This window comes from Rhodotorula paludigena (assembly GCF_050403205.1).
Source record: "Rhodotorula paludigena JCM10292 DNA, Rt_paludigena_JCM10292v1_ctg12, whole genome shotgun sequence".
NCBI classification, from domain to species: Eukaryota; Fungi; Basidiomycota; class Microbotryomycetes; order Sporidiobolales; family Sporidiobolaceae; genus Rhodotorula; species Rhodotorula paludigena.
In genome coordinates, this window is record NW_027481446.1 from 230,072 (window position 1) to 256,023 (window position 25,952).

The following is a 25,952-nucleotide window of genomic DNA, read 5'->3' on the forward strand; positions in this document are numbered from 1 at the left end:
TCTCTTCTTCTCGCTCTGCTCACCCTGGTCCGCTAGAAGAGCATGACTGCCAAGAGGCGGGATGTACTACTGCACGCATGCTGTACGTGCGCTAGCTAGATGAACATGTTGGGGTTGCCTGCGATCATGACACGCGTCAGTGCAGGTCCTGTGAACCCAGCGAGAGCAGGACAGCGCACGGCCCGTCAAGATGCGGTAGATGTTGCCCGAGAGGTCCTTGCCGATCGCGCGGTGCGTCGCGGTGCCGTTGACATTGCGTCCTTTCTGTCGCGTGAACATCCAATGCTTCAGGTCAGCTCCGACGCAGTCCTCTCGCGCAGCGGCGAGCACCGGGAAGAGCCAGGGATCGCGCGACGCACCCCGATCCCGACGAGCATCTCCCTCCGTTCCCGCTCGTCCCTGCACCGGCCCCACGCCTCGAACAGGTCGCGCCAGGTCGGGTACTCGGCGACGATGCCCTTGGCGACGGGCTCGGTCACATGCGGCAGCGAGGCGAGCATCTTGATGTACGTGTCTTGCAGGTCCTTGCCCGACACGACCTTGTCTTCGGACGTGCCGAGCACAGACTGGTGCGAGTGCTTGAGGCGCCTGGAGGAGCGTCAACGAGCGGTCAGCGGAGGGAGAGAGGGGAAAGAGCGAGGTGAGGGGGCGCACTGGTACGGCTTTTGCCCGACATCGAACGTGAGCTGCTCGAGCCAGTCGACTGCTTCCGCGACCTTGTCGACGCTGACGATCATGCAGCGCGACCTGACTTGAACCCTGTGCAGTTCAAGCCCCATCGCGCAGTCAGTTTGACGCGGCGGATCGACGCGCGAGTCCCGACGAGCGAGGTCAACGACACGCACCTCATCAGCTCGAGTTCGAGCTCGTCCTTGATCGGCTGGCGCTCTCCAATTCCCGCAGGCTTAGCCGCCTTTGCCGCCTCCGCCCCGTCGGCACCCCCGGCACGGATCGAGTTGCGGTACGCCTCTTGCCGCGCGCGCTCGAGGTCGCGAAAGAGCGAGGCGAGGCCGTACAGAAGGATGAAGAGGTTGCTGTGCGGCGGAAGAGCCGACTGGAGCGAGGCGATGTGGGCAGAGAGCGTCTTGTTCGCGACGTGCGTCGATAGGTCGTGCGCGGTGCTGCGAGACGAGGCATGAGCGACCGGCTCAGCGATGGGCGCTCGCGGACGCACAGAAAGATAAGGCGCGAGTCCTCTTCGACGACGACCCGCTCGCTCTCCTGCAGTGGAAGGAACATCCTCCTCTCTTCGCTCCAAGCGCGATCGCACACCCTGGTCCACCTCACGGCGCCCTCGACGTCGAGGGCCGCGTCCGGGCCCGAGCGCAGAGGCTCGGGGCATTCGACGTCGCAGCGGTACAGCTTGAGGCGCTCGACGAGCTCGCGGCTAATCTCGAGCCACGGGCTCGGCTTCGGCGCCTTCTGCCTCGCGCGCTTCTTCCCCTCCGCCACCACATCGTCCACCTCGGGCTCGCCCGCCGCCAGCGCAGCGGAGAACGCCCGGCCGGAGAGGTGCACCGTCAGCTCGGCGGTCGAGACCTTTTTGTCGCCCGCGCGGAGCGTGTTGGCCTCGCGCAGGCGCACTCGGTCCGCCGTCTCGAGCTTCTTGAGCGCCGTCTTGCTCAGTCCGGCGGTCGAAGCGGTCTTGGCGGCCGGTGCAGCGGTGGAACTCCCAGCGGTAGCGAAGTCGGCGGACAAGCGGGGAGCCTGTGTAGTGAGGATGGTCAGACACAGTCATCGGCTCGGATGAGAAGGCGCAGTGAACCTTCTTGCTCGGACCCGCCACTGGCACATCCTCGACTGCCGCGCTGACCGAGCGCTTCCTCGCGCCTGCACCCTCCGCGACCTTCTTCCCCTTCCCCTTCCCCTTGCCCGGGCTCAGCAGAATATCCGCCCACGGATCGTCTTCCTCCGCCCTTGTGGGCGCCGCTGGAGCGGCCTTGCACGGCTTCGTCGCCAGAGCAGGCGCCGGCGCATCGGCGGGCAGCGAGTCGTCGTCATCCTCGTCCTCGTCGACTTCGGGCGCAAGGAAGAGGCTGCTGCCGCGCTGCGGCGCTGGGGGTTGAGTGTGCGCATGCGGTGAGGAGGAAGTGAAGAGGGCGTTGCGGGTTGCGGCGAAGCGATCTGCGAGAGGTCGGTCGAAAGCCGGGGCGTTCACGAGAGGCTGCGCAAGGCCGGCGAGATGAGGGGACGAGCTCGGGACGTGGCTGTAGTCGTAGGCGCTGCTGAGGGAGTGCGAGCGGGCAAGTGCAGCGCTCTGCGCGGGAGAACGGTCAGACTGTCCATGAACGAGGCGAAAGAAGGCGGAAGTCGGCGGACCTGCATTGCCGCGCTCGTCCCGACAGTCATGCTCGCACTCCGTCCCATCGCTTGTGCGCTTGTAGACGCGTGCGCCGGGGCATACTTGGCCCAGAGCGCGCTGGCGGGGAGCAAGTCGTCCGAAGAGGACGAAGTCGGGGCCGAGCGCTTCGTGCTGCAGGCGCGCTGGTCGGCAGATAGCTCTGAAAGGTCTGCGAGTGCCACGCACCGTGCCACTGGCCCGCTCTTATTGGCTCCAGCGACGAGCAAGCCGCCATCAGCTAGACGTCCTCCGACCCCCACATCGTCCTCGTCGCTGCTGTCGCCGAGCTCGATCACGTCCGTGAGCGTGTTGCTGCGCTTGCTTGACCCTGCCGCGCTGCCCGCAGCTCCGTTGAGGGCGTTGCCGTCATAGTCGCGGTTCTTGGGGGGACGCGTCGAGGTGGACGGACGCGCGCCCGTCGACAGGATCTCGACGCCGTCGGACGAGGGCCCGTCCATGCTTCGAGCTAGCTCTAGCACCTCGCACGGGCGGTCGAGCGAGGTGAGCGGGCGAGGACAAGGTCAAAGAGCGATGTCAACTTGGACGAGGATGTCGATGTCTGTGCGGCTGGCGCTTCGCAAGCCTTTGAGAGGCCAGGACAACAGCAATTTGCCTGGTAAGAGACTCTATGACGCGCACTGCGCATTTGCGACATCCACGATTTCTCCTCCTTCCCTCCTTCCGCTTTGACGTCCTGCACAAAGCGTTCGACTCCCCTGATCCGTGCCTGCTTGTCCTGCTTCTGCGGCAGCCCCTCACGTTGTTACAGCTTGTGGAACGCCGCCGCAATTGGTCCTTCGGGGAGTGGGCGCAAGGGTCGGCTTCAAAACAACAGCCTGCAGGCATGGACGATCGCGTGAGCGGCGGCAGCTTCCATCGAACGCACTCGTACGTCTTGCCATCGATTTCGACCACCCCTACTCCTTTGAGCGGCATTTCTGCATGTCCCGCAAGCCGACTGAGCGATAGCGATCCGTTCACAAGCGAGAGAAGCGGCCATCTGCGGTGCGGGGCCGTCTGGCGAAGAGGTACGGGGCGAGCGCGCCTGGCCTGTGCCGGATAAGCGTCCAATGCTGGAACAGCGAAGCAGACACGCGCACGTAGATTGCGAGGAGAGCAAGCGGCGCTACGCCTGCCCAGGCACGCGGCGAGCGGGGCACACCCGCAGTGCGAGAGGGCCACAGGATCTCCGTGTGTGCATTTTGAGAGACGGAGGAGCCAGCGTGAGTGACGGTCCTTCGTACCTCTGGCGGACTAGAGAAGCGAAGTGAGACGAACAGCCGCGGCGAGGAACACGTGCACAGCAGACAACACCGGAATGACACCCCGGAGAGTCTTAGCGCCTGCAGGTCGGCAGGGTCATCCTCAAGCGAAGTGGCCAGCTGCAGGAAGCCAAGCGGAGAGGAAATGAGGCGGGTCGAGCGTGGTGAGGCGGGAAGCGACGAGCACGGAGATGCTCCCCGACTGCCTCGAGCGAGTCCCACAGCTTCTGATCAGCACATAGACACACACTTGCTGGACCAGCTCGAAGCGGTGGAAGCGACGGACGGCAAGCGTGCGGTCGAGGTGGGGCAGCCGACCGTCTCTGCTCGGCCCTCGCTCCTGCCGTGCCTCGTTCGAGCCTTGCACGCGCAGAGATGGTCGCTCCGCAGCCCCGCTACCGCCACCTCGACCGCGTCCTCACGCGCGCGGGCCCGTTCGTCGACCCCGACTCGTTCGCCGGCGGTGCAGAGGCGCAGAGCTTCCTCCGCGAGCAGTGCAAGATCCTCGTCATCGGTTAGAGCAATCTATAGAGCTCCCTGTACAGCCCTGACTGACCCGCGCGCGCCTGAATGTAGGTGCCGGCGGACTTGGATGCGAGATCCTCGCCAACCTCGCCTTGCTGGGCTTTGCCGACATCCACGTGATCGACATGGACACGATCGACATCTCGAACCTCAACCGCCAGTTCCTCTTTCGGTCCGCCCGATCCTGCGGCTGCTCGAGGGGGAGAGCCACGCCCGGCTGACTGTCCTTCGCCGTGCACAGCCCCAAGGACGTCGGCAAGTCCAAGGCTTTGTGTGCTGCAGAGTTTGTGATGCAGCGCGTACCGGGCTGCAAAGTCACGCCGTGAGTTGCGCCAAATTCGGCCGTTCATGGCGGGCTGTTTGACATCGTTCCTTCCGCTCGCCGCATTCCAGCTTCCACGGCAAGATCCAGGACAAGGACGACTACTACTACATGCAGTTCAACATCGTTATCTGTGGCCTCGACTCGGTCGACGCGCGCAGGTGGATGAGCGCAACCCTCGTCAACCTCGTCGACCCCGAAGTGCCGGAGAGCCTCAAGCCGCTGATCGACGGCGGGACGGAGGGTGCGTTTCCTCTGCCGTCCACTCTGCGACACTGGTCTGACCGAGGTGCACACAGGCTTCAAGGGCCAGGCGCGCGTCATCCTCCCAACCATCACGTCGTGCTACGAATGCAGCCTCGACATGCTCACCCCGCCGACCGCCTTCCCCATTTGCACCATCGCCAACACGCCCCGCCTGCCAGAGCACTGCATCGAGTGGGCAAGCATCCTCGAGTGGCCTCGCGTCTTCAAGGGTGCGTCACCTGCACGGTCTTCTGCTCGCATTCAGGCCTTCTCATCCTGACCTGGCGTGCCATTTTCTCGCGGGTGCTTAATCGCAGACAAGAAGCTCGACAACGACGATCCGGAGCACATCCAGTGGCTGTACGATACGGCGAGCAAGCGCGCGCAGGAGCACAACATTGCCGGCGTCACGTGGAGCCTCACGCAGGGCGTCGTCAAGCGCATCATCCCCGCCATCGCTTCGACCAACGCCATCATTGCCGGTGCGTTCCGACACGCAACGTAGTCGGAAAGAGATCAAGGCTGACGGCTCCGCTCACACGCACAGCCGCGTGCTGCAACGAGGCGTTCAAGATCGCGACGAGCACCAACCCGTACCTCAACAACTACATGTGCGCACTCTCATCTGACCCCATGCTGCCGTCAGGCTAACGCGTAATGACCCAGGATGTACACGGGCAACGAGTCGATCTACACCTACACGTTCGAGCACCAGAAGAAGCCCGAGTGCCCCGTGTGCGGCGGCGAAAAGATCGCGGTGCAGCAGAAGCGCGACAGCTCGCTGCAGGACCTGATCGACATGCTGCTCGAGCGTCAGGAGCTGTGCGTCTGCCCCTCTCGACCGTCTGTCTCGCCGAGCCGTCGTCCCGCTGACGCGCGTCTTTGCTTTGCGGACGATAGGCAGATCCGCCGCCCTTCGCTCCGCATCGCGACCAAGTCGCTGTACCTCCAAGCGCCGCTGCAGCTCGAGGAGGCGACGCGGCCCAACCTGACCAAGACGCTCGGCGAGCTCATGACTTCGGGCGACGTCGTCACCGTCACTGACGCGGGCCTGCCGTTCTCGCTCGACTTGATTGTGCAGTTCGAGGACTGAACGAAGGGGACGTGGGAGGGGTGAGGGGGCAGAGGCTTGTTGTCGTGATCTTTTCTGTACATACTGAGCTGGCTGGGCCTGCTAGGACACAGCTCTCTCGCATACTGCAACGCACGGTACACGCCACGAATCGATTACGGTTGGCGAAAACAGTTGGCTGTGCATGTGAAGCGATCACGAAGGACTGAGGAACTGCTACGAAGACGGGGAGAGCAAAGTGTCTGTTTCATGGGCGGGAGGCAGCGGTGCGCTCAGAGCATCATCGGCCCGGCCACCTCGTCGCGCTTGGCCTTGCCAGCGAGGATCTCTACGATCTGGAGCGCCCACTCGAGCGCCGTGCCCGGACCGCGGGACGAGACGAGGTTGCCGTCGACGACGACGCGGTCCTCCGAGTAGGCATAGTGCTTCTCGAGCTCGCCCCGCACGCTCGGGTGGCTCGTGATGCGCCCGCCAACCCCGATCCCGGCCGTCTTGGCCGCGAGCGAGCCGGCGCAGATGGTCGCGACGAGCTTGTCCTGGTCAAAGTAGAACGAGCGCAGCAGGTCCTGCACCTCGGGGTCCTGGCTGAGCCGTTCGGCGCCTTTGGCCCCGCCGGGAACGACGACGGCGTCAAAGTCGTCCTTGTGCTCGGGCTTGAGCGTCTCGAACTGCGTGTCGGCGAGGAGCTTGGCGCCGCGCGAAAGGGTGAGGTGCGGGAGCGAGTGCGACGGCGAGAACTGCGGCGAGACCGAGACGACGGTCGGGCTGAGCGACGCGCGCACGAACACATCAAACGCCGTGAGCGTCTCGATTTCCTCGCTCCCGTCGGCGACGAGGAGGAGCACGCGCTTCTCGCCGTCCGACTTGGCGGGCGGCTCGAACGCCTTTTGCGCGCGGCGCCGGAAGCTGCTCGCGGCGCGCTTGACGCTCGTCGTGCGGCTGAGCGGCGTGTCTTCGAGCGTGACGCCGCGGCGGTCGCCCGCGTCGAGCGTGCGGTCGCCGATCTGGACCTTCTCGGCGAACCCGTTGTGCAGCGGAGGCGAGGGCGGCATGGGCGGGACGGGCTCTTCCGGTGCCTTGCGGTCGCTCGAGCGCCCGCGCGACAGGTTGGCGCCGCCCGCACCGTTGCTCACGCCGTTGGTTCCGCTGCTGGGCTGGCGCCTGACGCGCTGCGACGGTGTCCTGCGCGGCGCCGGGCGCCAACCGTCGAGCTCGCTGTCGGGGCGCGGCTTGTAGTCGGCCGTCGTCGGCGCGAACGAGACGCCGGGCGCAGCCTGGCCGTCGCGCGTGCCGCCGCCAACGTCGAAGGCGCGTGCGCCAACACTCTCCGGGTGCCGGGACGCGCCGCTCGCCTCCGAGTCTTGCAGGACCTCCATGGGCGGGATGGGGAAATACGAGTCTGCATTGACGCACTCGGGGGTCAGCGTCTGAGCCCGATCATGCGCAAGTTGGGGAGGCCGGAGGAGCCCCAGCGGAGAGCAGCGGACGGCAGAGGCGGTGCAGGAACTGCAGTACGCAGTGCTGGCTCGTTCGGAGTGTGCTTCTCGGACGAAACAGACACAGCGCTGGACCGTGGAACGCGCAAACACCGCGTGGTGCGGACACACGGCGAGCGGAAGCGGAGGACTGACTGACCAGGCGGGGGGCTGGTCGAGTAGGCTTGGTGCGGGCTCGGGAGGGGCGGGGTGCGCTGAGCATCGTCCTTTGGCGCGTACTTGTGGATGTCGTCGAGCCGCTTCCCGCGCGAGGATGTCCTCCGCGGCGGGTGCGCCGGACGCTCGCTGCGGGGGGACGACCGCGACAGCGAGCGCACGAGGCGCTTGAACGGGCCTTCGCGCTGTGGAGAACTCATCTCGGCTGGCTGGAGCAGCGACTACGAGACGCAGGAGAAGAGGAGAAGCGCGGGAGGCCAAGAGCAAGATCGAGCCGGCTCCGACGCGATCGCACGCGCCGCGCCACGAGGCTGCCGCGCGGACTTACGCGCTCGGAACACCGCAAATGACGACCCCTGCGTCGCTCAAACGGCGACACTCCGCAACTGCAAGCGCAACGAACAGACAGGAGCGGGTCGGGAACGAGTTGCAGTACCTTCCGCGCACATGCATGCCGCGGCTCACACCCGTTCCTCGTCGACATACCGGTCATGCAGCCCGACGAGATGCGCGACGATGTCCTCCTCAATCTCCTTGACCTCGCCCCCGGCCCCGCGCGCGCCGCCGTCGTCGGCCGGAATGCGCAGCCACTCTTCGCCCGCGCGCTGGACAAAGACGACCTCGTGCTTGCGCGTGTCGAGCAGGTTCGCGACAACGATCTGGTGGCCGTACCGCTCGAGGGCACCGCGCGCCTTGGGGATCAAGATGGCGGGATCCGTTTCGAGCTGCGTGCGCGAGATGAGGTGAGCCTTGGAGACTAACCGGTGCAAGCGCCAGACACACCTTGAACGAGACGATGAAGCCGTCGTTGCTCCACTCGTCGACCATCGTCTTGATTACCTTGGGTACCTGGTCCATCTCGATCACGAGAGAGCCCTTGCGCGACTGGATCTTGTGCTCCGACTGAGGAGATGCAGACACGGTCAGGCCGAGGAGTGTGTCATGCAAGAGGCGGCGCACGACACACCATTTTCGTGTAAGGAATGAAGAAGTCGCTGACGGCCGCCGCGAGGTAGTACATGCCGCGCCTCCCGAGCGCCTGCCCTTCGTGGTCCTTCGTCTGTCCCACGACCCGGCTGATCCCGCGCAGGTACCACAAGTACTCGGTCACGGTCGTGAACGGGATCGAGTGGAGCACGCCGAGCGACTTGACGAGCTTGTACGAGCGCAGAAGCGAGAGCATCGGGTCGAGGTGCGGCGGCCGGATCTGAATCGTCGAGCCGTCTTCCGCGGTCGGCGGCATTGCCGTGTCGAGCGAGGGGAGCGGCTGAGTCTTCGAAGGGGGAGAAGCGGGCGGCGACTGCATGGACGGGATGGGCGGGAATAGGTAGTTGCCCGAACCTTGATCCCCCTCCTGCTCCTTGCCCCTGCCCGTCAGCGAGCCGTCAGCGCTGACGACATCGAGCAGGTCGAGGAACGGGTTTGTCGAGTGCGAGTAGTGCCGGGAGAAGGGTTGCAACGAGTGTTGGCGGTGCAAGAAGATCACGGCGTATCGCCCCGACCGGAGGAAGTGCTCGGCAGACGCGGCACCTCGCGTTCCGGCCGAGAAATTGTCGAGGAAGCGAACGCTGTCGAATCGTGCGTCAGATCGGTGCACTAGGAGCCTTGAAATGAGGACGTACACGTTGTGCTCGAGAGGAACGGTCGTACCACCGCTCTGCGAAGGCCGCGTGGGCGGTCAGCAACGGCGTGGTCGTGGGCAAATGCTCGCCAGCGCTGTTTAAAGGCACTCAGGAATCGGCTATAGAGTCCTCAGAGTACCAAACAGCGTGCATCGAGCCGACCAGGCTCATCTCCACAAGAAACCCGAGGGCAATGCACAGCAGCGACATCGCGCCGTGCAAGTCCGGCAGTCCGCCATGTGGACACAATGCCTCAAAGAGCTCCACCGGATAAGCGCACATGAAGCAAGACGAGGCACACGCACGGTGACGAGGACGACCCTCTTTCCCTGGTTGACGTTGTGTTCGACAAAGCGCTGTACGGCCTCGAGATGCTGCTCGAGTTGCGGAGGAGGTGGCTGCTGAGCGAAAAACTCCTCTGCCGAGAACTGCTGGGCCTCTGCCATGGCGAGCGACACTCGGGGACGAGCCAACCCGCATCTTGCCCTTCGTCGCTTCACTTGTCGGCTCTGTCGACCTCGCTAGATTGGGCGGGACTAGCCTGACGAGGGTCGCTATGGCGCTGTCGAGCACCCGCGCATCGACCCGCACGCTCTCGCACGTCCTCCTCAGCGGGCACAACCTCCTCTCCCCACCTGCCTCGACCCGCTCCACCTCGCTCACCGGCCCAGCGCGCCAGTCCCCCTCGAACCCGGCCCTGACGCCCGCTTCGTACTCGGCGTGGCTCGCCGCAGTCGGGCGAGAAGCAGACACCGAAGAGCCATACCGCATCCGACCCGCTGGCATCGCAGGCGGAGGGGGGCATCAGCTTCTCGCGTACCGCAACTACGAGGGCGTCGACCGCGTGCTCGCGCTCGGAAGGAACGAGACGGGGCAGCTCGGCGTCGGATTTGCGAGCCAGGAGGGGACGAGGGGGCTCGTCGAGGGGTTCGAAGGCGACGAGGTCCTTGCTGTCAGGGCCGGCGTGCAGTCGAGCTACTTGCTCGTGCGCGATGGAGGTGCGTACAAACGATGCTCTTCTCGCAAGAGCGGGCCTGACCTGGCTGGCGCGCCGACAAGACAGCACAACGCTTTACTCGATGGGCAACCTCGCGCGCGGTCGACTAGGGCATCCTGCACTCTTTCCACCGCAACATCAGCTCGACGAGCACGAAGAGCCGCGGCAGTACACGCTGCCGCGAGCGACGGCTATCCAGCTGCCTGAAGACATTGGGCGAATCAAGCAGATCGAGGCGGGCTTCGAACACTTACTCGTCTTAACCGGTGCGTCATGCTCTCGCGCCCGATTCGCCAGCCGCATCTACAGCCTCAACCGGAGACTGAAGAACGTCGCTACTTTGCAGAGAGTGGCGACATCTTCGGCACCGGCTGCAACACGGATGGTCAGCTTGGCCTGGGCTCCGCCAGCTCCGACATTTACCAGCTGACGCGGGTCCCGCTACCGCGCGAGATTGCGAAGAGTGGCGGCGTGGAAAGCATCAGCGCAGGCGCAGATACGAGCGCGCTCGTCACTCGCGAGGGCACCGTCTGGGTCTGGGGCAATTCGGTAGGGTCTCGCTTTTCCTCACGGTGTCTTGCCATACTCACCTCACACATTCACAGGAGTATTGTCAAGGCATGCACGGCGAGAAGATTGACCAAATCCTGTCGCCACTCGCCATCGACTCGTCCTGCCTGCCTTCGAACCGCCGCATGATCGACTACCGCTGCGGCGGGTCCTTCGCCCTTGCCTTAGACGGTCAGTCGCGCTTCCAAGGTCTGTATCTGACGGCACGAGGCGGAGACATGAAGAGAGATGCCGGGGCCATCGCATCTGCTCTCTGTTTGGAGCGGAGGGGACCGACAATACCGGAATAACAGCCTCCTCGAGAAGGCTCGAGACGCTCTCATCGACAGCCCATTCTCTGGGCTCGAGCGCCTCCTGATCTCCGCCTTCGTGCTCGCATGCAATCCTGTCTGCTGGGTAACACATGCTGACCTGCTCGCTTTGTGCTGCGCAGACCGTGGCTCGGTCTACTCGGCAGGTTATGGGGCGCTCGGACTGGGCATGGATGTGCTACAGGCGAGGAAGCCGCAGCGGATAGAAGAGCTCGAAGACGAGGGCATCAGCCGGATTCGAGCGGGTTGGGGATATGCAGCAGCAGTGCGAGGTGCGTCTCTAATTCTCTTTCCGCGCTGCATCGTGCTTGGCCGCTGACTACATCGTCACAGATGCTGCGACTGACTCGGCGCTCTTCCTGTGGGGACTCAACACCCTTCACGGCCGTCTCGGCCTCGGCGCTCTCCCTCCCTCTCGTCAATCCACCTCCGACCCCTACGCCCCACCCGCGGTTCCCACGCACGTCCACACGCCGCAACGTGTGCACCTCCCGCTGCGAGAGCTCGGACTCGACGGGTCGGTCGCAGGGCGCGAGAATGCAACATGGGCGCTCGGGGAGGTCGAGCTTGGGTCGGAGGCGATGTGGGTCGCGCTCGAGGCGGAAGAGGAGGTAGACTAGGTTGCGTAACACGGAACAGACTGTCAGTACGTATAACTCCAGCTCTGGAGGGTCTGCGGCTTCCCTGGCGTGCTTCCGTGACCGCAACTGACCAAGCTGCGCGTACCTGCAGGATTGCTATCGCTAGCACTATCTTGCGAAAGGTTCGACGATCCTTGTCATGATCATGCTGAAACCGCAGGACCAGCTTGGCTTCGCCTGTCGTGCTTCCTTCGAAGCTCTCCTGTTTCTCAGCGCCTGTCGGACACTCCGTCTGATTGTCTGTGACCGTCCTTCTCTTGCCTCCCTTCTTTGTTGCTTCTGTCATTGCTGCTGTGCCATGTTACACTCGTGGCCTCGGACAGAGCCTGAGCGTACGCTCGCGATTCTACATGATGCTCTGCTCCGCCGCGGATTCCACCCCTCTTCGCAGGGCGCCTCTGGAGACATCGGCGACTGGGAACAGAAGGTGAAGGCGCAGTTCTATCGGCGCTGGCACGGCGCGACAGAGGAGGCGCAAGCAGCGGCGCGTTCCAAAGCGTTCAAATGCCAAAGGCAGATCGACAATCGCGACAACATGCCACGACACCTTGTTCCGATCCTCGTTTGTTGACACCTCCTACTATAGCGCGAGTCAGCTGACGCCACAATTCGCGCGCAGCCCGATCCGGAAGACTTTTTCCCGCAGGAGCCATCGGCTCCGCCCGTGTGCGTCCAGATGCTTCGCTCTCCGGTCCCTTTGCCTCTTGCACGTATTGACGCTGACTACCTGTGATGTTGCAGGGCCAACAGGCACTCGCGGCGTGACAGCAGATCTCCTGTAAGCCTGCAGTCGGAGTATCACGAACGTCCACCGATCGATGTTTCTTCTTCAGCCGAGAGAAGGGACTGCCGAGCGACCTATCAACGTGTCCAGTGACAGTGAGGACGGTGACGGAGGGTTTCAGACTGCGGAGTGCGCTTTGCCCTCCGTTTGCGTGCTTCTCTACCCGCTTCGGGCTGACACTGAACGGTCCGGACCTCGACAGCTCTCCGGCCCTTGAGCCAGAGAGCTCCCGCTCGACGTATCGGGAGCGTTCACCGGTACGCAGCTTCAGATCGCCTGGATCGGAGCAGCAGGCGCAAACCAGTCTCTCGTGCGTGCATCGAACACCACGAATCGTACTGCCAGCCTGACGGCGCGCGCATGAAGGCCATTTCAGCCCGGTACCCGCCACAGTCCGCATGGTGGCAACAATCACGAGCATGCGCCCCCATTCGAGCACTTTGCAGACCCGCTCGATGCCCTCCCAACCGGCTATTTCGACGCCGAACCTACTTTGCCCCACTTCATGCGGCACCCTTCCGAGTAGCATTGCCTGTACTGCAAAGAAGAACGGCCAAATTATAGATAGACATAGCAAAAGCGAAGAAGGAGAGAGCGCGCCGGTCCCAAACGCTCTGACAGTCTACATGGGCGGCAAGCGCGCCATAGCGCCTTCGAGTTCCTTCTCCCACCGTTTTTCGATGCGCTCGATCCATGCACCGACGTGCGGGATTTCGTCCGGACGGAACCAGACGGCCTTGCAGTCTGCCGGACACGCCGAGCGCATCATGTGGTACCTGCGGGCGGCACTCAAGCAGGTCAATCCTATCGAGTGCGATATGCGTGCTTTGAACAGGGAAGCGCACCGGCCATAGGCGATGAAGTCGACAAAGCCGGGCTGGTGGCCGGCGAGGAAAGGCGTCTTGGCGAGAACGGGGTTCAGCGGGAGGACTGAGGCTTTCGCATGCTTGAGGAGAGCCCCTGTGACGTGCTCAAGCAGGTCAGGATGGCACAGGGACGGGGCAATGGTGAGGAGCGGTAGATGCGAGCGAGCTGAACGCACCGCGGTTGCGCGATTGCAGCCATTTCCACGCATCCTTGAACCCCTGCTTGTAGTCGCTGGTGAAATACTCCTTCTGCGCCGGATCAGTCATCGAGTCGCAGATGCCCTGCGCCGAGAGCTCGTAAAAGGTGGACCACATTGAATCCGAGTCGCCGAAACCTGTCGCGCACAAGCAGGAGGGCAAGCCCTTCAGCGTCTGGAACGGGAGTAGAGCCTTGCATGGCCGAGTAGTAAGGCCAAATGCACGCACCGGCGGTAAAGAGCAGCGCGTAGTTCTTGGCGAGGGTCATCTCAGGCGAGTCCAGCTTCACGGGCGTCGGCGCGTCCGGGAGGAAGAGCGACGGCTGATCCGGGTAGGTCTTGTCGAGCCATCTGTAGGGCCGACTTGTGTAGGCGCTCTGTAGCGAGGCTCACGAGCGGGAAAGGGTGCTCACTCTGCGATGGCCCAGGAGTCGGAGAGGAAAGTGCCGTCCGGAAATTCGAGCAGCGGCACTGCATCCCTCGCAGTAAGTCAGGCGGGCGCCCACGCATACGCACGAATGACCGCGTCTATCAGGGGAACTCCAGCGCACCTGCCGGCCGTTCTACGCCAATCCTGGGCGCCATCTCGCGCAGCTCGAGGTACGTGACCTCTCGCTCGTCAAACTCGACACCCTTTGCGAGAAGCGAGAGCCGCGTCTTCCACGTGTTGGGCGAGTAGAACGGTCCGCCGGGATGGCCGACCAGGTCGTAGAAGAGAAGACGGGACGGGGCAGCGGCCATGGCTGGGAGAACGCGGGGGCCGAGCGGAGGCGTAGCAGGTGAGACAGCGGCGAGAAGCAGGAGAGGCAGCTGGTGCACAAGCGTTCGAGGACTCGGAGAGCGACGAACGAGACGACGACGAAAGGAACACGCGGCCGTGGGGACCAAGCGGGGACGCTGAGTGGAGCTTGTTGAGCGATCGAGCGGGGCTGTGCAGCTTCGTCTTTTATAGCGGCTCGCGCAGACAACACGCCAAGTTATTGAGCTTTCGACAACAGTGAAGAGTGTGGACGAGGGAGAAGAGCGAGCGGAAGCGGGAGAGAGGCCGTGCCACCGGTGGTAAGCGTCAATCCTGGGTATCATGCCGAGGTAACAGGCGAATGTGCGTGTCTAGCGGTGATAAGCCATATGCAAAGAGTGCGAGAATGCGGCTGTACGACGGGTGAACCGGGGCCAGGTTCTCCGACGTCGCCGCTCCACCCAACTGTGCGTCCGTAGTTCGACGGTCACAACGGCACCAGCGTTCACTCCTGCTCCCTGCGCCGCTTCTCCCGGCTCGGCGTCTCCTCGAGCCCGAGCATCCGCTTCATCGCGACCCATGTCGCAAAGCTGACGGCATTCATCGGGACGACCTTGAGGTACTGCGCCAAAACAAAGATTGATCAGCTCTCTTAGAATCACGGAAGCGGTCAAGGAAAAGCGAGAAAGGAGACGCACGCCGATCGACAGCCCGACAAAGAACCCTCGCCACCCCTGCGTCCTCCACACGCCCCCCGCCGTCTCCCAGAACCCAGCTCTCCCGCGCCCGTCCGCATGGAGCACCGGTCCGACCTGCATCCTGCGCCGAACAATGTCGAGCGGGTACGCGGTCGTCTGCCCGATCGCGCCCGCGACGCCGCCCGCGAGGAGGTCGAGCATGGCGCGGTTCTGCCGCCGGAATGTGGGCGAGAGGTACGTGGGCAGGAAATCGTGCTTGAGGAAGCCCCACATGAGGAACGAGGTGCCCGCGTAGGGGATGATGCCGACGAGGGTGGGGCCGACGCCGCGGTAGAAGTGCGCGATGGAGGGCTTGACGGCGGTCGAGGCGGTGGATGCGGGTATGGAGGAGGATGAAGACGCGGCAGAAGATGCGGAGGGGGAGGCAGACTGCGCGACAGGCGGCGGCGATTCGTAGATCTGCCGTATGGTGCGCAGGAGGGACGCCCGGTCCTTGGCCGAGTGGTGCGACTCGAACGCTAGCCGCACGCGGATCAGCTCGAGCGGGTATGTGATGCCCGTCGTGATGGTGCCCGCAATCGCGCCGGCGAGGAATCGTCGCCCGGGCGTTTCAGTCTCGGGCGTCGGCATGAGCGTCTGGAATGGCGCGGCTCGTCAGTCACAAATGGCAGACAGACAATGCAAAAGCTCCACAAACCGTTTCCAGGTGGTCGTAGGCCATGAATTTGATCGCGGCATAGGGAAAGATGCGCAAGAGGGTTGCAGAGTGGCCTTGTAGGAGGCCCCGGATGCCTGTCTCTGCGTAGATGTCTCTGCTCGCACGGAAGACGCCGAGCCATGTCCCTGCAGGGCGGGAACGAGCGGCAGTGTAAGCGAAGAAGTTGGCGATAACTCCATCAGGACGAGGTCGGTCGGGATGAGCTCACCGGCATACTTCTGGTAGTCGGGGCTGCGGGTCTGGAAGAGGATCTTGACGCGATCCAGGGGAGCGACAGACGTCTTTGCGACGCAGCCTGAACGGGGTGCACAAGTCAGGAGCATGTTCATTTGCCGCGGGTGCCGGGTGAGAGAGAGGGCGCGCACCAGCGATTCCGCCTGCAAAGCCCGAGGTGAGGGCGTACTGGAGCGAGTCGCGGTCTGTGCGCCTGCGCTTGCGCGGGCTGTGCTGCTGCTGGGCGTGCGCGGGTGCGTCTGGCGAGGTCGGCGAGGGTGGGGGCGCGAGGCGAGCAGCGGAGGCGGGCGCAGAGTCTTCGATGCGCACGCTCGAGGTCGACGCTGCGGGAGACGCTGCCTGCATGCCCTCGACTCGCTCGCTCGGCTGCTCGGCGCGGGAGAGGACGAGCGAGGATCGAGGCAACGACAAGGCCGGACTGCCGGAGCTCGACTCTCACCATTCGACACGGGCTCAGACTAAGGTAGCAGTGGGAGCATTGGATGTACGAGCTATTCACTGATCCCTTCCGCCCCCTCGAACGAAACTCGGAGGAAAGAGGGGGCCGCCACGATCTGCGCCTCTCCGTGCCGGCATCGCTCGCCTTTGCCACTTCCCTCGCCCCTGCGAGCCTGTACTGCCCGCGGGCACCCTTGGACGCATCTCTCGACTCGTACACAGCTACCAGTACACAGCCACCATGGGTGCGCACTCGCCCTACTCGCCTAGCTGCCACCGTCGACGTCGCTTACCCACTCTGCCGCTTGACACTCGTGGACCCGCCTTGCAGGCATTCCCAAAGTGTGTATCGCTCCTGCAAAGTCATCCGAGAGTCGCCACGCTGACTGCGACTTTCCTCGTGCAGTTCTTCCGCTTCATGTCGTGCGTCGATCAGCCCGACTCGACTCGCGCTTGCGCTGCTTGCACGTGCTTAAGCTTGATCGCTGACTGGTTGCTTGCATACAGGGAGCGGTACCCGCTCATTTCGCAGCTGATCCAGGAGAACCGCATTCCCGAGTTCGATGCTCTCTGTGCGCACCGCCTCGCTTCCTGACTCTGCACTTCACGCACAGTGCTGACGAGCTCTCGAGCAGACCTTGACATGAACGGCATCATCCACAATTGCTCTCACCCGAATGACGACGACGCGTCGTTCCGCATCAGCGAGGAAGACATCTTCCTCGCCATCTTCAGCTATGTCGCCCACCTCTTCAGCGTCATCAAGCCTCAGAAGCTCTTCTTCCTCGCCATCGACGGCGTCGCCCCGCGCGCCAAGATGAACCAGCAGCGTAGCCGCCGCTTCAGGACGGCAAAGGAGGCAAAGGAAACGGTCGAGAAGGCCAAGCGGAGGGGCGAAGAGATCCCCGAGGAGGCAGGCTTTGACAGCAACTGTATTACGCCGGGTGCGTTTCATGACTCTTGCGTCCATCGCGCTGGCAAGAAAGGTGCGGTGGCGCATGCACATTGTCCATGGGCGCTCATCCGCCTGTCGTATCGCAGGAACGCCGTTCATGGCACGGCTGTCGGCGCAACTCAAGTATTTTATCGCGAAGAAGGTTAGCGAGGACGCAGATTGGCGCGGCGTCGAGATTGTGCTTTCGGGACACGAGGTGCGTCCTGTCCGCGTCCGAGTTTGCGAAGCGCGCAATGCTTGTTGCTGACGCATCTGGATCGCTCGCTGTCGTCGTAGGTCCCCGGCGAAGGAGAGCACAAGATTATGGAGTACATCCGCCTGAACAAGGCGCAGCCGGGGTACAACCCCAACATGCGGCACTGCCTGTACGGCCTCGACGCCGACCTCATCATGCTCGGCCTCCTCAGCCACGACCCGCATTTCTGCTTGCTGCGTGAGGAGGTCACGTTTGGCCCGAGGGGCGGCAAGGGCAAGGCGAAGAGGTGCGCAGGTTTCTGAAAACGGCTTTGTTCTCGCGTGCGGCGACGAGCGCCGGCTGATTCGCGAATGTGTCGTGCGCACAGCCTTCACGACCAGAATTTCTACCTGATGCACCTTTCTCTCTTCCGCGAGTACCTCGATCACGAGTTTTCGTCGCTCAAGGGCGCCCTCCCGTTCGAGTACGACCTTGAGCGCATCATCGACGATTTCATCCTCCTCAACATCTTCATCGGCAACGACTTTTTGCCCCACCTGCCCGGACTGCACATCAACGAGGGCGCGCTGAACCGGCTGTTCGAGATTTACAAGCGCATCTTGCCGCAAGCGGGTGCGTCGGAGCGCGTCCGACGTGTCGCCATATAGTCTCGCTCCGCATCGAGACCGTGCTGACTTAGCCGCCGCTTCTGTTGCACAGGAGGCTACCTCAACGAGCACGGCACGCTCAACGCGCCGCGCCTCCAACTCGTCTTGAACGAGCTCACCGTGTTCGAGCGCGAGCAGTTTGAGCACGAGGTTTCCGACATCGGGCTCGGCGGGCGCGGGAAGGGCGGGAGGAGGGGCGCCGAGCAGGCGATGGACAAGGCGAAGAGTAAGGGCAAGACGGGTGCGTCGGCTGACAAGGCTCTGCGCGTCATTGTGCGTCTCGTGACTGACGCTCTTCGCGTCTTTTTGCCGGGTCTCGCACAGTCCTCTCCGAGTCGCAGAAGCAGATCGTCGACAAGATTTCGACCTTTGTCCTCTCGCATCTCGCGACGCTCACCTCGACGGCATCGATTTCGCAGCTCCAGTTCCCGAACCACCTCGTCTCGGCGCGCGACCGCCGCTTCCTGTCGGACCTCGCCGACGCGCTCAAGCTCTACGTCACGTACGACGAGTACACGCCCGAAGGCGAGAACCTCGTCACGGTGCGCTTCGACGAGGCGCTCGTCGCGCTCGCGCGCGAGGAAGAGGAGGACGACGACGAGGAGGACGCGATCAAGGGCCCGCTCGACGGCGTCAGCGACGAAGAGACCGAGGGCGCCGAGTCGTCCGAGGCCGAGGAGATCGGGATCGTGCACCTCTCGCTCGACGGCGGCGTCAAGCACGCGCCCCGCCGCAATGGCGGCGCGGCGGTGCCGGCCAAGGTCGACGGCGAGCCCGAGTGGCAGACGGCGATCAAGCGCGTGCTGGACAAGTACCGCCGCGCTGAGGTCATCCGCGAACTGAGCCAGGAGGAGGCTGAGGAGGAGCAGGAGAAGCAGGTGCAGGACAAGATTGCGCAGTGGAAGTCTGACTACTACAAGGTGCGTGCGACGAGCTCGCTATCTCGTGCGGCCCTGCGGGTCACCTGTGGCTGAAAATTGTGTGCTCACGCTCGCAGGAGAAGCTCGACTTCGGCCCCGAAGACGAGAAGTCGCTGTACGACCTCGTGTACCGCTATATCGAGGGCCTGCAGTGGGTTCTCCACTACTACTACGCTGGCGTGGCTTCCTGGGGCTGGTTCTACAATTACCACTATGCGCCGAAGATGTCCGGTATGCTCCTCCTTGCTCTCCTTCTCGCACGTCAGGCCGCGGCTGACCCGTCCATCGCTTGCAGACCTCAAGGGCGCTGAGAAGATGACTTTCAACTTCGACCTCGGCAAGCCATTCCGGCCGTTCGAGCAGCTCATGGGCGTCCTTCCCGACCTCTCGTCTCAACATATCCCGCTCGCCTTCCGCGACCTCATGTCCGACCCGACGTCGCCCATCATCGATTTCTACCCGACCAAGTTCGAGCAGGACCTGAACGGCAAGAAGCAGGACTGGGAGGCGATCGTCAAGATCCCCTTCATCGACGAAAAACGCCTGCTCAGCACCATGGCGGCGCGCGAGCCGCGCCTCACGAAGGAGGAGCGCGCGCGCAACGGCTTTGGCGAGAGCACGAAATTTGTGTACGACGAGTCGATCGACCGGACGTACCTGTCTTCGCTGCCGGGCTTCTTCCCCGACCTCATCAACAACCACACCCGCCTCGAAACGTTCCACCTTCCGACACTCGAGGGCGGCCTTTCGCTCGTCAAGGGCCTCATGCCCGGCGTCGCACTCGGCAAAGACGCCATCTCGGGCTTCCCTTCGCTCTACACGATTCCTCACACGGCGACGCTCGGCTTCCACGGCGTCAACGTCTTCCAGACCGACTCGCGCCGCGAGACCATGGTCGTCTCGACGGACAACCAGTACGAGAACCTCTCGAGCGAGGATGTCGCGCGCAAGGTGGTCGGCAAGCGCGTGCACGTCGGCTACCCGTACCTGCGCGAGGCGCTCGTCGACGCCGTCTCGGACGAGCTGTTCCGCTACGACCTCGACGCAAACGGGCGCGTGCGCTCGATCCCGCACACGCAGAACGAGATCTACTCGTGGAAGCGTGCCGCGGACCGCATCGAGCACGTCTACTCGAAGAGCAAGGGCTGCTTGATCGGCCACGTCGACGTCGTCGTGCACGCGCGAGTGCTCAAGGGCCTCGAGCGCCAGGACGACGGCTCGCTCGTCAAGGAGTGGCAGGACGAGAGCGAGGACTTTGCCCTGCAGGCGACCGTTGCCGACGTTTCGTCGCCGGACGAGCGCTACGTCGAGCGCCCGCCCATCCCTCTCGACGTCGAGTACCCCGAGGGCTCGAAGGTGTTCTTCCTCGGCCACGCTGCGTACGGCACGCCGGCGCAGGTGCTCGAGCACGAGGACGAGAGTCTCGCCATTCGCATCGCCGTGCGTCCTGCTTCTTTCCTCGACCTTGTCCCACCCTCCTGACGGTTCGAGTTTTGGGTAGTTCTTCCCGAACGACAAGCAGGAGAACGCGCTGTTCAAGCAGGCGCTCGCCAACGTCAAGGACGCCGCCTACTCCCCCGCTCACGCCGTGTGCCGCATGGTTGGCATGTCGGGCTTGACGCTCTCCAAGATCACGTCGAGCCTGCTCCTGCACGGCATGACGGACCAGCGTGTCAACGTCGGTCTCAACCTGAAATTCGAGGCGAAGGGCCAGAAGGTCCTCGGCTACTCGCGCAAGGGCGAGAACGGCCAGTGGGAGTACAGCGGCAAGGCCATCGAGCTCATCCGCGAGTACAAGCAAAAGTTCCCCGAGATCATTTCGACTCTCGATACAAACCGTGGCGGTGCGCTTGCGCTCCTTCCCTCATTCCCCGTGCATTCAAGCTAACACCACACCTCCCGCGTAGACCTTACTCGCGCCACCGACTTCTTCCGCGGTGACGCCGTCGCCGAGCGCATGAAGGAGCTCACGGCCTGGATCAAGGAGAAGGGCGTTCGCGATTTCGAGAAGGTGCCGCTCTACTCTGAGCAGCTCGATAAGGTCAGTTCGTCTACGCCTCGTATGGCGTCCGTGCTGACGTTGCCGCTGCTCCAACAGGACGCCGTCCAGCTCATCGAGCGCCTCGAGGACAAGCTGGCGACCACCAAGTCGCTCGACAAGATCAAGCAGGCACGCGTCCGCGGCATCCCGCGCGCGAGCATCCTCAAGCCCGCTCATGCGCCCGGCCGTCTGCGCGACCAGTCCTTTGCGCTCGGCGACCGCGTCATCGCGGTCGCGGAGACGGGCAGCGTCCCGCTCTCGGCCAAGGGTGTCGTGGTGGGCATCCAGACCGACTTCATCGACGTCGTCTTCGATGTCCAGTTCATGGGCGGCACGACTCTGAGCGGCCGGTGCGTTCTCTCGGTACTTGGCGATTTGATCGTTCCTGACATGGCTCCTGCAGCTGCTCGACGTACCGTGGCGCAACCGTATCGCGCTCGTCCGTCCTTAACTTGACGGTTCCGCAGTACTCGACGGGCCAAGGCGCACCTGCTCCCGCAGCGCCTGTACCCGTCAACAAGCACGCCAAGTTCCGCCAGGGCACCTCTCCCGGCGGCCCCAACATCCTTCCCGCGCATGGCCTCCCCGCCGGCGGATTCCACCCCAATCCCGCGTTCGCCGCCAACGGGCGCGGGCGCGGACGTGGTGGCGCAGCGGGCGTTCAGGTCCTCCAGCGCACGGCCGGACACGGTGCGAACCAGCGCGCCGTGTCGCCCAACACGACCTTCAACGCCGTCGCGAACGGCTCGGCGCCGCCCGCCGCGCCGCGCGCGGCGGCTGGGAACGCCGCACCGACGACGCAGCAGCAGCGTCTCGGGCAGACGCTTGGGATCCGCGGCGGCGCACGCGGTGGCGCGCGCGGCGGGTTCGTCGCGCAGCAGCAGTTTGCGGCCGCGCGCGGCGGGTACGGGCCGGGCGGGGTTGGGCTTGGCCACCAGCAGGCGTTTGCGCCGGTGCAGTTTGCGCACGGAGGCGTCGCGATCCCGCCGCCGCCTGCGCTCGTGCACCAGGGCCGCGGACGCGGAGGCGCGGCGAGGGGGAGGGGCGGAGCGGCCAGGGGCGGCGCGGCGGGCCGTGGGGGTGCGGCGGCGACTGCGTGAGGTGTGACGAGTAGGAGTTGGGTTCTATCGCAAATTGACGGAGTATCGGCGTTGACACAGCGATGTGACCGATAGAGGGGAGAGTTGGCTGGCTCGGGACGACGTTGCTCCTCCTGCTTGACGCCGGCTGTCTCGCTTTCACGTCCGTGCTTCCCACACAGCTCGTTGAGCACGGCAGACGCGCCTTGCCTCCGACGCGGGAGGAGTCAGATGCGCGTGAAGACGCAGGTTTCCCCCAATTGCAACGGCAGAAGCGCGGCTGCGGACTCGACGGACGTAGCAAAATGAAGTAGAGCTAACGCTAGGTAGCACCGCCCGTCAATGAATCCGCAGCGCATCGGAGAACGACGCTCCATCTCCTCACGGAGCTGCCGAGGACAGGCAGTCCACGAGCCCAAGATGTCCGGATGACCCGGGAAAGGTTGACAGTGTCCAGAGACGCTGTTCACGATGCACAGACATGTCGCAGAGGCGCTGGAAGAGGCAGCGGAAGGTCGGCAGAGGGCGAGTCTCTGAGAGCGCGACGAGGCGATGCAAGAGACGATCGCGTGGCGGATCGGGGAGAAGGGCTGGCGAAACGGCACATGTGTGTGCGTGAGCTGCTCTGCTGGGCAGCTGCACTCTGTGCGTGCTTCGTCGGGGTTGAAGCTATCGTCGTGCGCCTCCTCGGCTTGCGCGCGACGTCGTTTGTCCGCGTGACCCTCGCGGCGGAGCTCCACCGGACTCGAGGGCAGACTCGCGCACGCTCGCACACACTCGCGTGAACCCGTGCCCGTACTTATCTGAGCCACCGTCGCCGTTCCATCGCTCCTTCCCCATCGTCCCTCCCCCCGCATCCCGCTTGCTCGCTCTCCTCGCACCACCTGCGCACCTGCACCGCCCCGCGAGGCAATCACGCGCATCCGAGCACGTCTACGCAGGGCCCGCCATGGCACTCTGGCCCTTCTCGTGGGGCCAGTCGACTTCCCCAGCGCCCTCCACCGCGTCCCGATCCCCGGCCTCGCCTCCGACAACCGCGCAGAACGGCGCAGCGACCGCAGGTGGCACGACCAGGCATGTCGCAGGGCCCGGCGGTGCGACAGACAAAGACGCGCCAGAGGGTGCAGAGGCGCAGACGGCCCTCGCGAGCTGGGCAGCCCTCCTCGAACCCTTCACGTCGGGCGGCGGCGCGCTGCCAGAGAAGGCCAGGACCGATCCGAGGGTGCGCCAGAGGCTCGCACAGCCCACCGTGCAGCTCTGGCAGTACCTGCCCTTCTTCGCGCGTCAAGGTGCGCCTGCGCGTCCCCATTCACGCCCATCTTTGCCCGCGCACCTGCCCCTTCGATGTCGGGACGCGAGCTGATCTCCCCGGTCATTCTCTGCAGGGACATCCTTGACACGCGCATTCTTCCAGCACCACCTCTACGGCCCGCCGAAACCGTCGTGGGGCGTCGAGTTGACCCTGTTCACCACTTTCCTTCGCGAGGTCTCTTCCTACTCACACCTCTCGTCGCTCGCGCGATTACGGTATGCGCTCACCTCTACTCTTCTCGTAGTTCCATACTAACTGAGTGCGTCTGCAGATCCGTTCTTGAACTCGGCTCGCTCCTGCCTACTCCGAAAGACGGCATTGTTACGCCCATTTCGTTCAAGGTCAAGAAGCGCAACCTGCGCGGCATTCTCGCCTCATACGACGCGGAGGAGGACGGCACGCGCGAGATCTCGGGCGAGTGGGTCACCAACAAGCGGCTGTGGCGGCGCATGACGCGCGAGTGGACCCTGAGCAGCGACGGCGACGGCGGCGGGCGTACGGGCGGGATTGGCAGCAGCGGCGGGAAGCCGACGGGCGCGAGCAAGGACGGGCTCGTGTGCCTGTACCTGCACGGCGGCGCGTACTACATGTTCTCGGCCGAGACGCACCGGTACTTGACCATCTCTGTCTCGCGGTACTGCGAGGCGCGCGTGTTCGGTGCGTTCCCTCGTCCCGCTTTTTCACCCGTTGTTGCTCTGACACACGTCAATTACAGCCATCAACTACCGCCTCGCGCCGGAAACGCGCTTCCCGGGCCAGCTGCACGATGCCGTCTCCGCCTACATGCGGCTCACCGTCGACCTCAAGATCCCGCCCGAGAATATCGTGCGTTCTCTTCTTGCTCCTTCAGGCTGCTCAGAAAATCATACGATGTTGGACGATAGATCTTCGCCGGCGACAGCGCAGGAGGCGGCTTGACGCTGGCCACCCTCATGTATCTGCGAGACGAGGGTTACCCTCTTCCCGCTGGCGCAATCGTCATGAGCCCCTGGGTTGATCTCACCATGTACGTTCTGCTGACACAATCCTATGAGCACGCGGAGCTGAGCTACTTTTGGCCGCAGGTCTTGCGAGAGTTGGACGACGAACCGCGTATGTCTCGATCGCGCTTCCGACCATTCGCTCGCTGACACCCTCGCACGCAGCCCTACGATTACCTACCAAGCCCAGGTGGCGAGGACGACCACCTCCACCCAGTCAAGTGCCTGCTCGGCGACACGATCGACGAGTACCTCACGCACCCTTACGTCTCGCCGCTCTTTGGCAAGTTCGAGGGCCTGCCACCGCTGCTTGTCCAGGCTGGCGATGCCGAGGTCTTGCGCGACGAGATTACGCTGCTCGCGCACAAAGCTGCGCTTGCGGGCGTCAAGGTCGAGCACGAGATCTTCGAGGTCCGTTCGCTCATGAACCTTAGGACCACAGCTTCGACTGACACCCCCTGTACCCGCAGGACTGCGTCCACGTCTTCCAGGCGTTCCTTTTTCTCGAAGCGTCGCGCAAGGCCTTCCAGTCGCAGCGTGCGTTCGTCAAGCACACGCTCCCGCGTCTCCGCCGCAAAGCCGCTGCATCAGCCACCAGCTCGCGGGCCGCGACTCCGTCAGCTGGCACGCGCCCGCAGGCGACGACCACTGCCGACTTTGACTTTGCCGAAGTGGACCGCGAGGTTGCGGCCGATGCGCACGAGGTCGACGAGTCGGGCAAGGCGGAGAAGGCGAGCCTGCCGCCCACGCCGCAGACTGGACGGGGCGGCGCCGCACTACCCGACGAGGACGAAGACGACGACCTCGTGCTGTCGGACGGCGAGCAGCTTACCGACTCGAGCGCGACGCCGCCGTGGCCTTCGCCGTCGCTCGGCTCGCCTGCCGAGTGGGGGATCCCGCGCGAGCAGGCGGAGCAGTCGCCAGTGCAGCTGCCGCCGACGCCGAGCGGCCTTCCCTTGTCCGTCGCGTCGCCAACGTTACCCTCACCCGCCAGCATCCCGTCGCCCACCTCGGTCGTGTCGGAAGAGGGCACCGCACCCGTCTCGTCGCAAGCCTCGTCTCGCCCGCGTCTGCGCGCCTACAAATCGGCACGAGACCTGTCCATGTCGACTCTGCGCGCGACGCACAGCATCTCGTCCCCGACCTCTACGACGGCCGCGCTCCCGTCGCAGTCCGCTTCGTCCGCCAACGGCGCCGCTGCGCCGTCGCACCACGCGCGCAAGCGCCGCTCGGCGACGCTCGTCACTACTCCGCTGACAAGCCGGTCGATCGGCGAGCGGCCGCGCGCGCTGCATGCGCGGTCGAGCAGCCACCCGGATGTGCAGGACTTGCTCCGGAGCTACATGGAGGACCAGGGCCCGCTCCGGGCCAAGACGAGGGTGTATGGCGCTCAGCCCGGCGCAGACGGTGCCGTCGAGGACGAGCTCATGGCGGTCGAGTGAGCGTATGCGCCGTGTGCATCACCTCCTTTCCTTGTCGTTTCTTTCGCCTTGTTGTTGCCGTCGTATCCAGTCGCCCTTCGATCTTCCCTCACTGTCTGCTTCTGAGACGGACACTACTTTATCCGCATCGCCGCACGTCGTTGTC

The 25,952-nt window shown here is 64.2% G+C and overlaps 9 protein-coding genes across 9 annotated transcripts; 4 read left to right on the forward strand and 5 right to left on the reverse strand.

Annotated features, from left to right (window-relative positions):
* Positions 1-95: 95 nt before the first annotated feature.
* Positions 96-2,799, reverse strand: JCM10292_001129 (uncharacterized protein; the record flags this gene model as incomplete). The annotated part of the gene is made up of 9 exons (XM_076647986.1): positions 96-118; positions 180-264; positions 360-588; positions 655-759; positions 846-1,121; positions 1,175-1,707; positions 1,766-2,257; positions 2,320-2,473; positions 2,528-2,799. 9 exons carry the CDS (start codon positions 2,797-2,799, stop codon positions 96-98), a joined length of 2,169 nt encoding a protein of 722 aa, XP_076506495.1.
* Positions 2,800-3,978: 1,179 nt separating this feature from the next.
* Positions 3,979-5,789, forward strand: UBA3 (NEDD8-activating protein UBA3; the record flags this gene model as incomplete). Its single annotated transcript, XM_076647987.1, has 9 exons — positions 3,979-4,117; positions 4,180-4,300; positions 4,370-4,450; positions 4,522-4,694; positions 4,750-4,926; positions 5,014-5,178; positions 5,244-5,307; positions 5,363-5,518; positions 5,597-5,789. The coding sequence occupies 9 exons, from the start codon at positions 3,979-3,981 to the stop codon at positions 5,787-5,789; spliced, it is 1,269 nt and encodes a 422-aa protein (XP_076506496.1).
* Positions 5,790-6,040: 251 nt separating this feature from the next.
* Positions 6,041-7,620, reverse strand: JCM10292_001131 (uncharacterized protein; the record flags this gene model as incomplete). Its single annotated transcript, XM_076647988.1, has 2 exons — positions 6,041-7,167; positions 7,404-7,620. 2 exons carry the CDS (start codon positions 7,618-7,620, stop codon positions 6,041-6,043), a joined length of 1,344 nt encoding a protein of 447 aa, XP_076506497.1.
* A 261-nt stretch (positions 7,621-7,881) lies between these two features.
* On the reverse strand, positions 7,882-9,488 carry CAB2 (phosphopantothenate--cysteine ligase CAB2; the record flags this gene model as incomplete). The annotated part of the gene is made up of 5 exons (XM_076647989.1): positions 7,882-8,145; positions 8,204-8,323; positions 8,388-8,988; positions 9,043-9,077; positions 9,348-9,488. 5 exons carry the CDS (start codon positions 9,486-9,488, stop codon positions 7,882-7,884), a joined length of 1,161 nt encoding a protein of 386 aa, XP_076506498.1.
* A 110-nt stretch (positions 9,489-9,598) lies between these two features.
* On the forward strand, positions 9,599-11,540 carry JCM10292_001133 (RCC1 domain-containing protein; the record flags this gene model as incomplete). Its single annotated transcript, XM_076647990.1, has 6 exons — positions 9,599-10,040; positions 10,102-10,305; positions 10,386-10,588; positions 10,645-10,780; positions 11,043-11,192; positions 11,254-11,540. 6 exons carry the CDS (start codon positions 9,599-9,601, stop codon positions 11,538-11,540), a joined length of 1,422 nt encoding a protein of 473 aa, XP_076506499.1.
* A 1,427-nt stretch (positions 11,541-12,967) lies between these two features.
* Positions 12,968-14,149, reverse strand: JCM10292_001134 (glutathione S-transferase family protein; the record flags this gene model as incomplete). The annotated part of the gene is made up of 6 exons (XM_076647991.1): positions 12,968-13,121; positions 13,191-13,305; positions 13,388-13,546; positions 13,638-13,759; positions 13,822-13,879; positions 13,960-14,149. The coding sequence occupies 6 exons, from the start codon at positions 14,147-14,149 to the stop codon at positions 12,968-12,970; spliced, it is 798 nt and encodes a 265-aa protein (XP_076506500.1).
* Positions 14,150-14,652: 503 nt separating this feature from the next.
* On the reverse strand, positions 14,653-16,142 carry LEU5 (coenzyme A transporter; the record flags this gene model as incomplete). Its single annotated transcript, XM_076647992.1, has 5 exons — positions 14,653-14,769; positions 14,846-15,481; positions 15,543-15,688; positions 15,772-15,858; positions 15,929-16,142. 5 exons carry the CDS (start codon positions 16,140-16,142, stop codon positions 14,653-14,655), a joined length of 1,200 nt encoding a protein of 399 aa, XP_076506501.1.
* Positions 16,143-16,476: 334 nt separating this feature from the next.
* On the forward strand, positions 16,477-22,094 carry XRN1 (chromatin-binding exonuclease XRN1; the record flags this gene model as incomplete). The annotated part of the gene is made up of 16 exons (XM_076647993.1): positions 16,477-16,480; positions 16,567-16,577; positions 16,642-16,658; positions 16,743-16,807; positions 16,871-17,179; positions 17,277-17,386; positions 17,467-17,672; positions 17,754-17,998; positions 18,086-18,274; positions 18,358-18,953; positions 19,031-19,184; positions 19,249-20,393; positions 20,455-20,797; positions 20,861-20,994; positions 21,052-21,344; positions 21,398-22,094. The coding sequence occupies 16 exons, from the start codon at positions 16,477-16,479 to the stop codon at positions 22,092-22,094; spliced, it is 4,518 nt and encodes a 1,505-aa protein (XP_076506502.1).
* A 928-nt stretch (positions 22,095-23,022) lies between these two features.
* Positions 23,023-25,807, forward strand: JCM10292_001137 (uncharacterized protein; the record flags this gene model as incomplete). The annotated part of the gene is made up of 8 exons (XM_076647994.1): positions 23,023-23,362; positions 23,459-23,600; positions 23,657-24,042; positions 24,101-24,210; positions 24,270-24,391; positions 24,450-24,477; positions 24,531-24,776; positions 24,836-25,807. The coding sequence occupies 8 exons, from the start codon at positions 23,023-23,025 to the stop codon at positions 25,805-25,807; spliced, it is 2,346 nt and encodes a 781-aa protein (XP_076506503.1).
* Between the last annotated feature and the right edge of the window lie 145 nt (positions 25,808-25,952).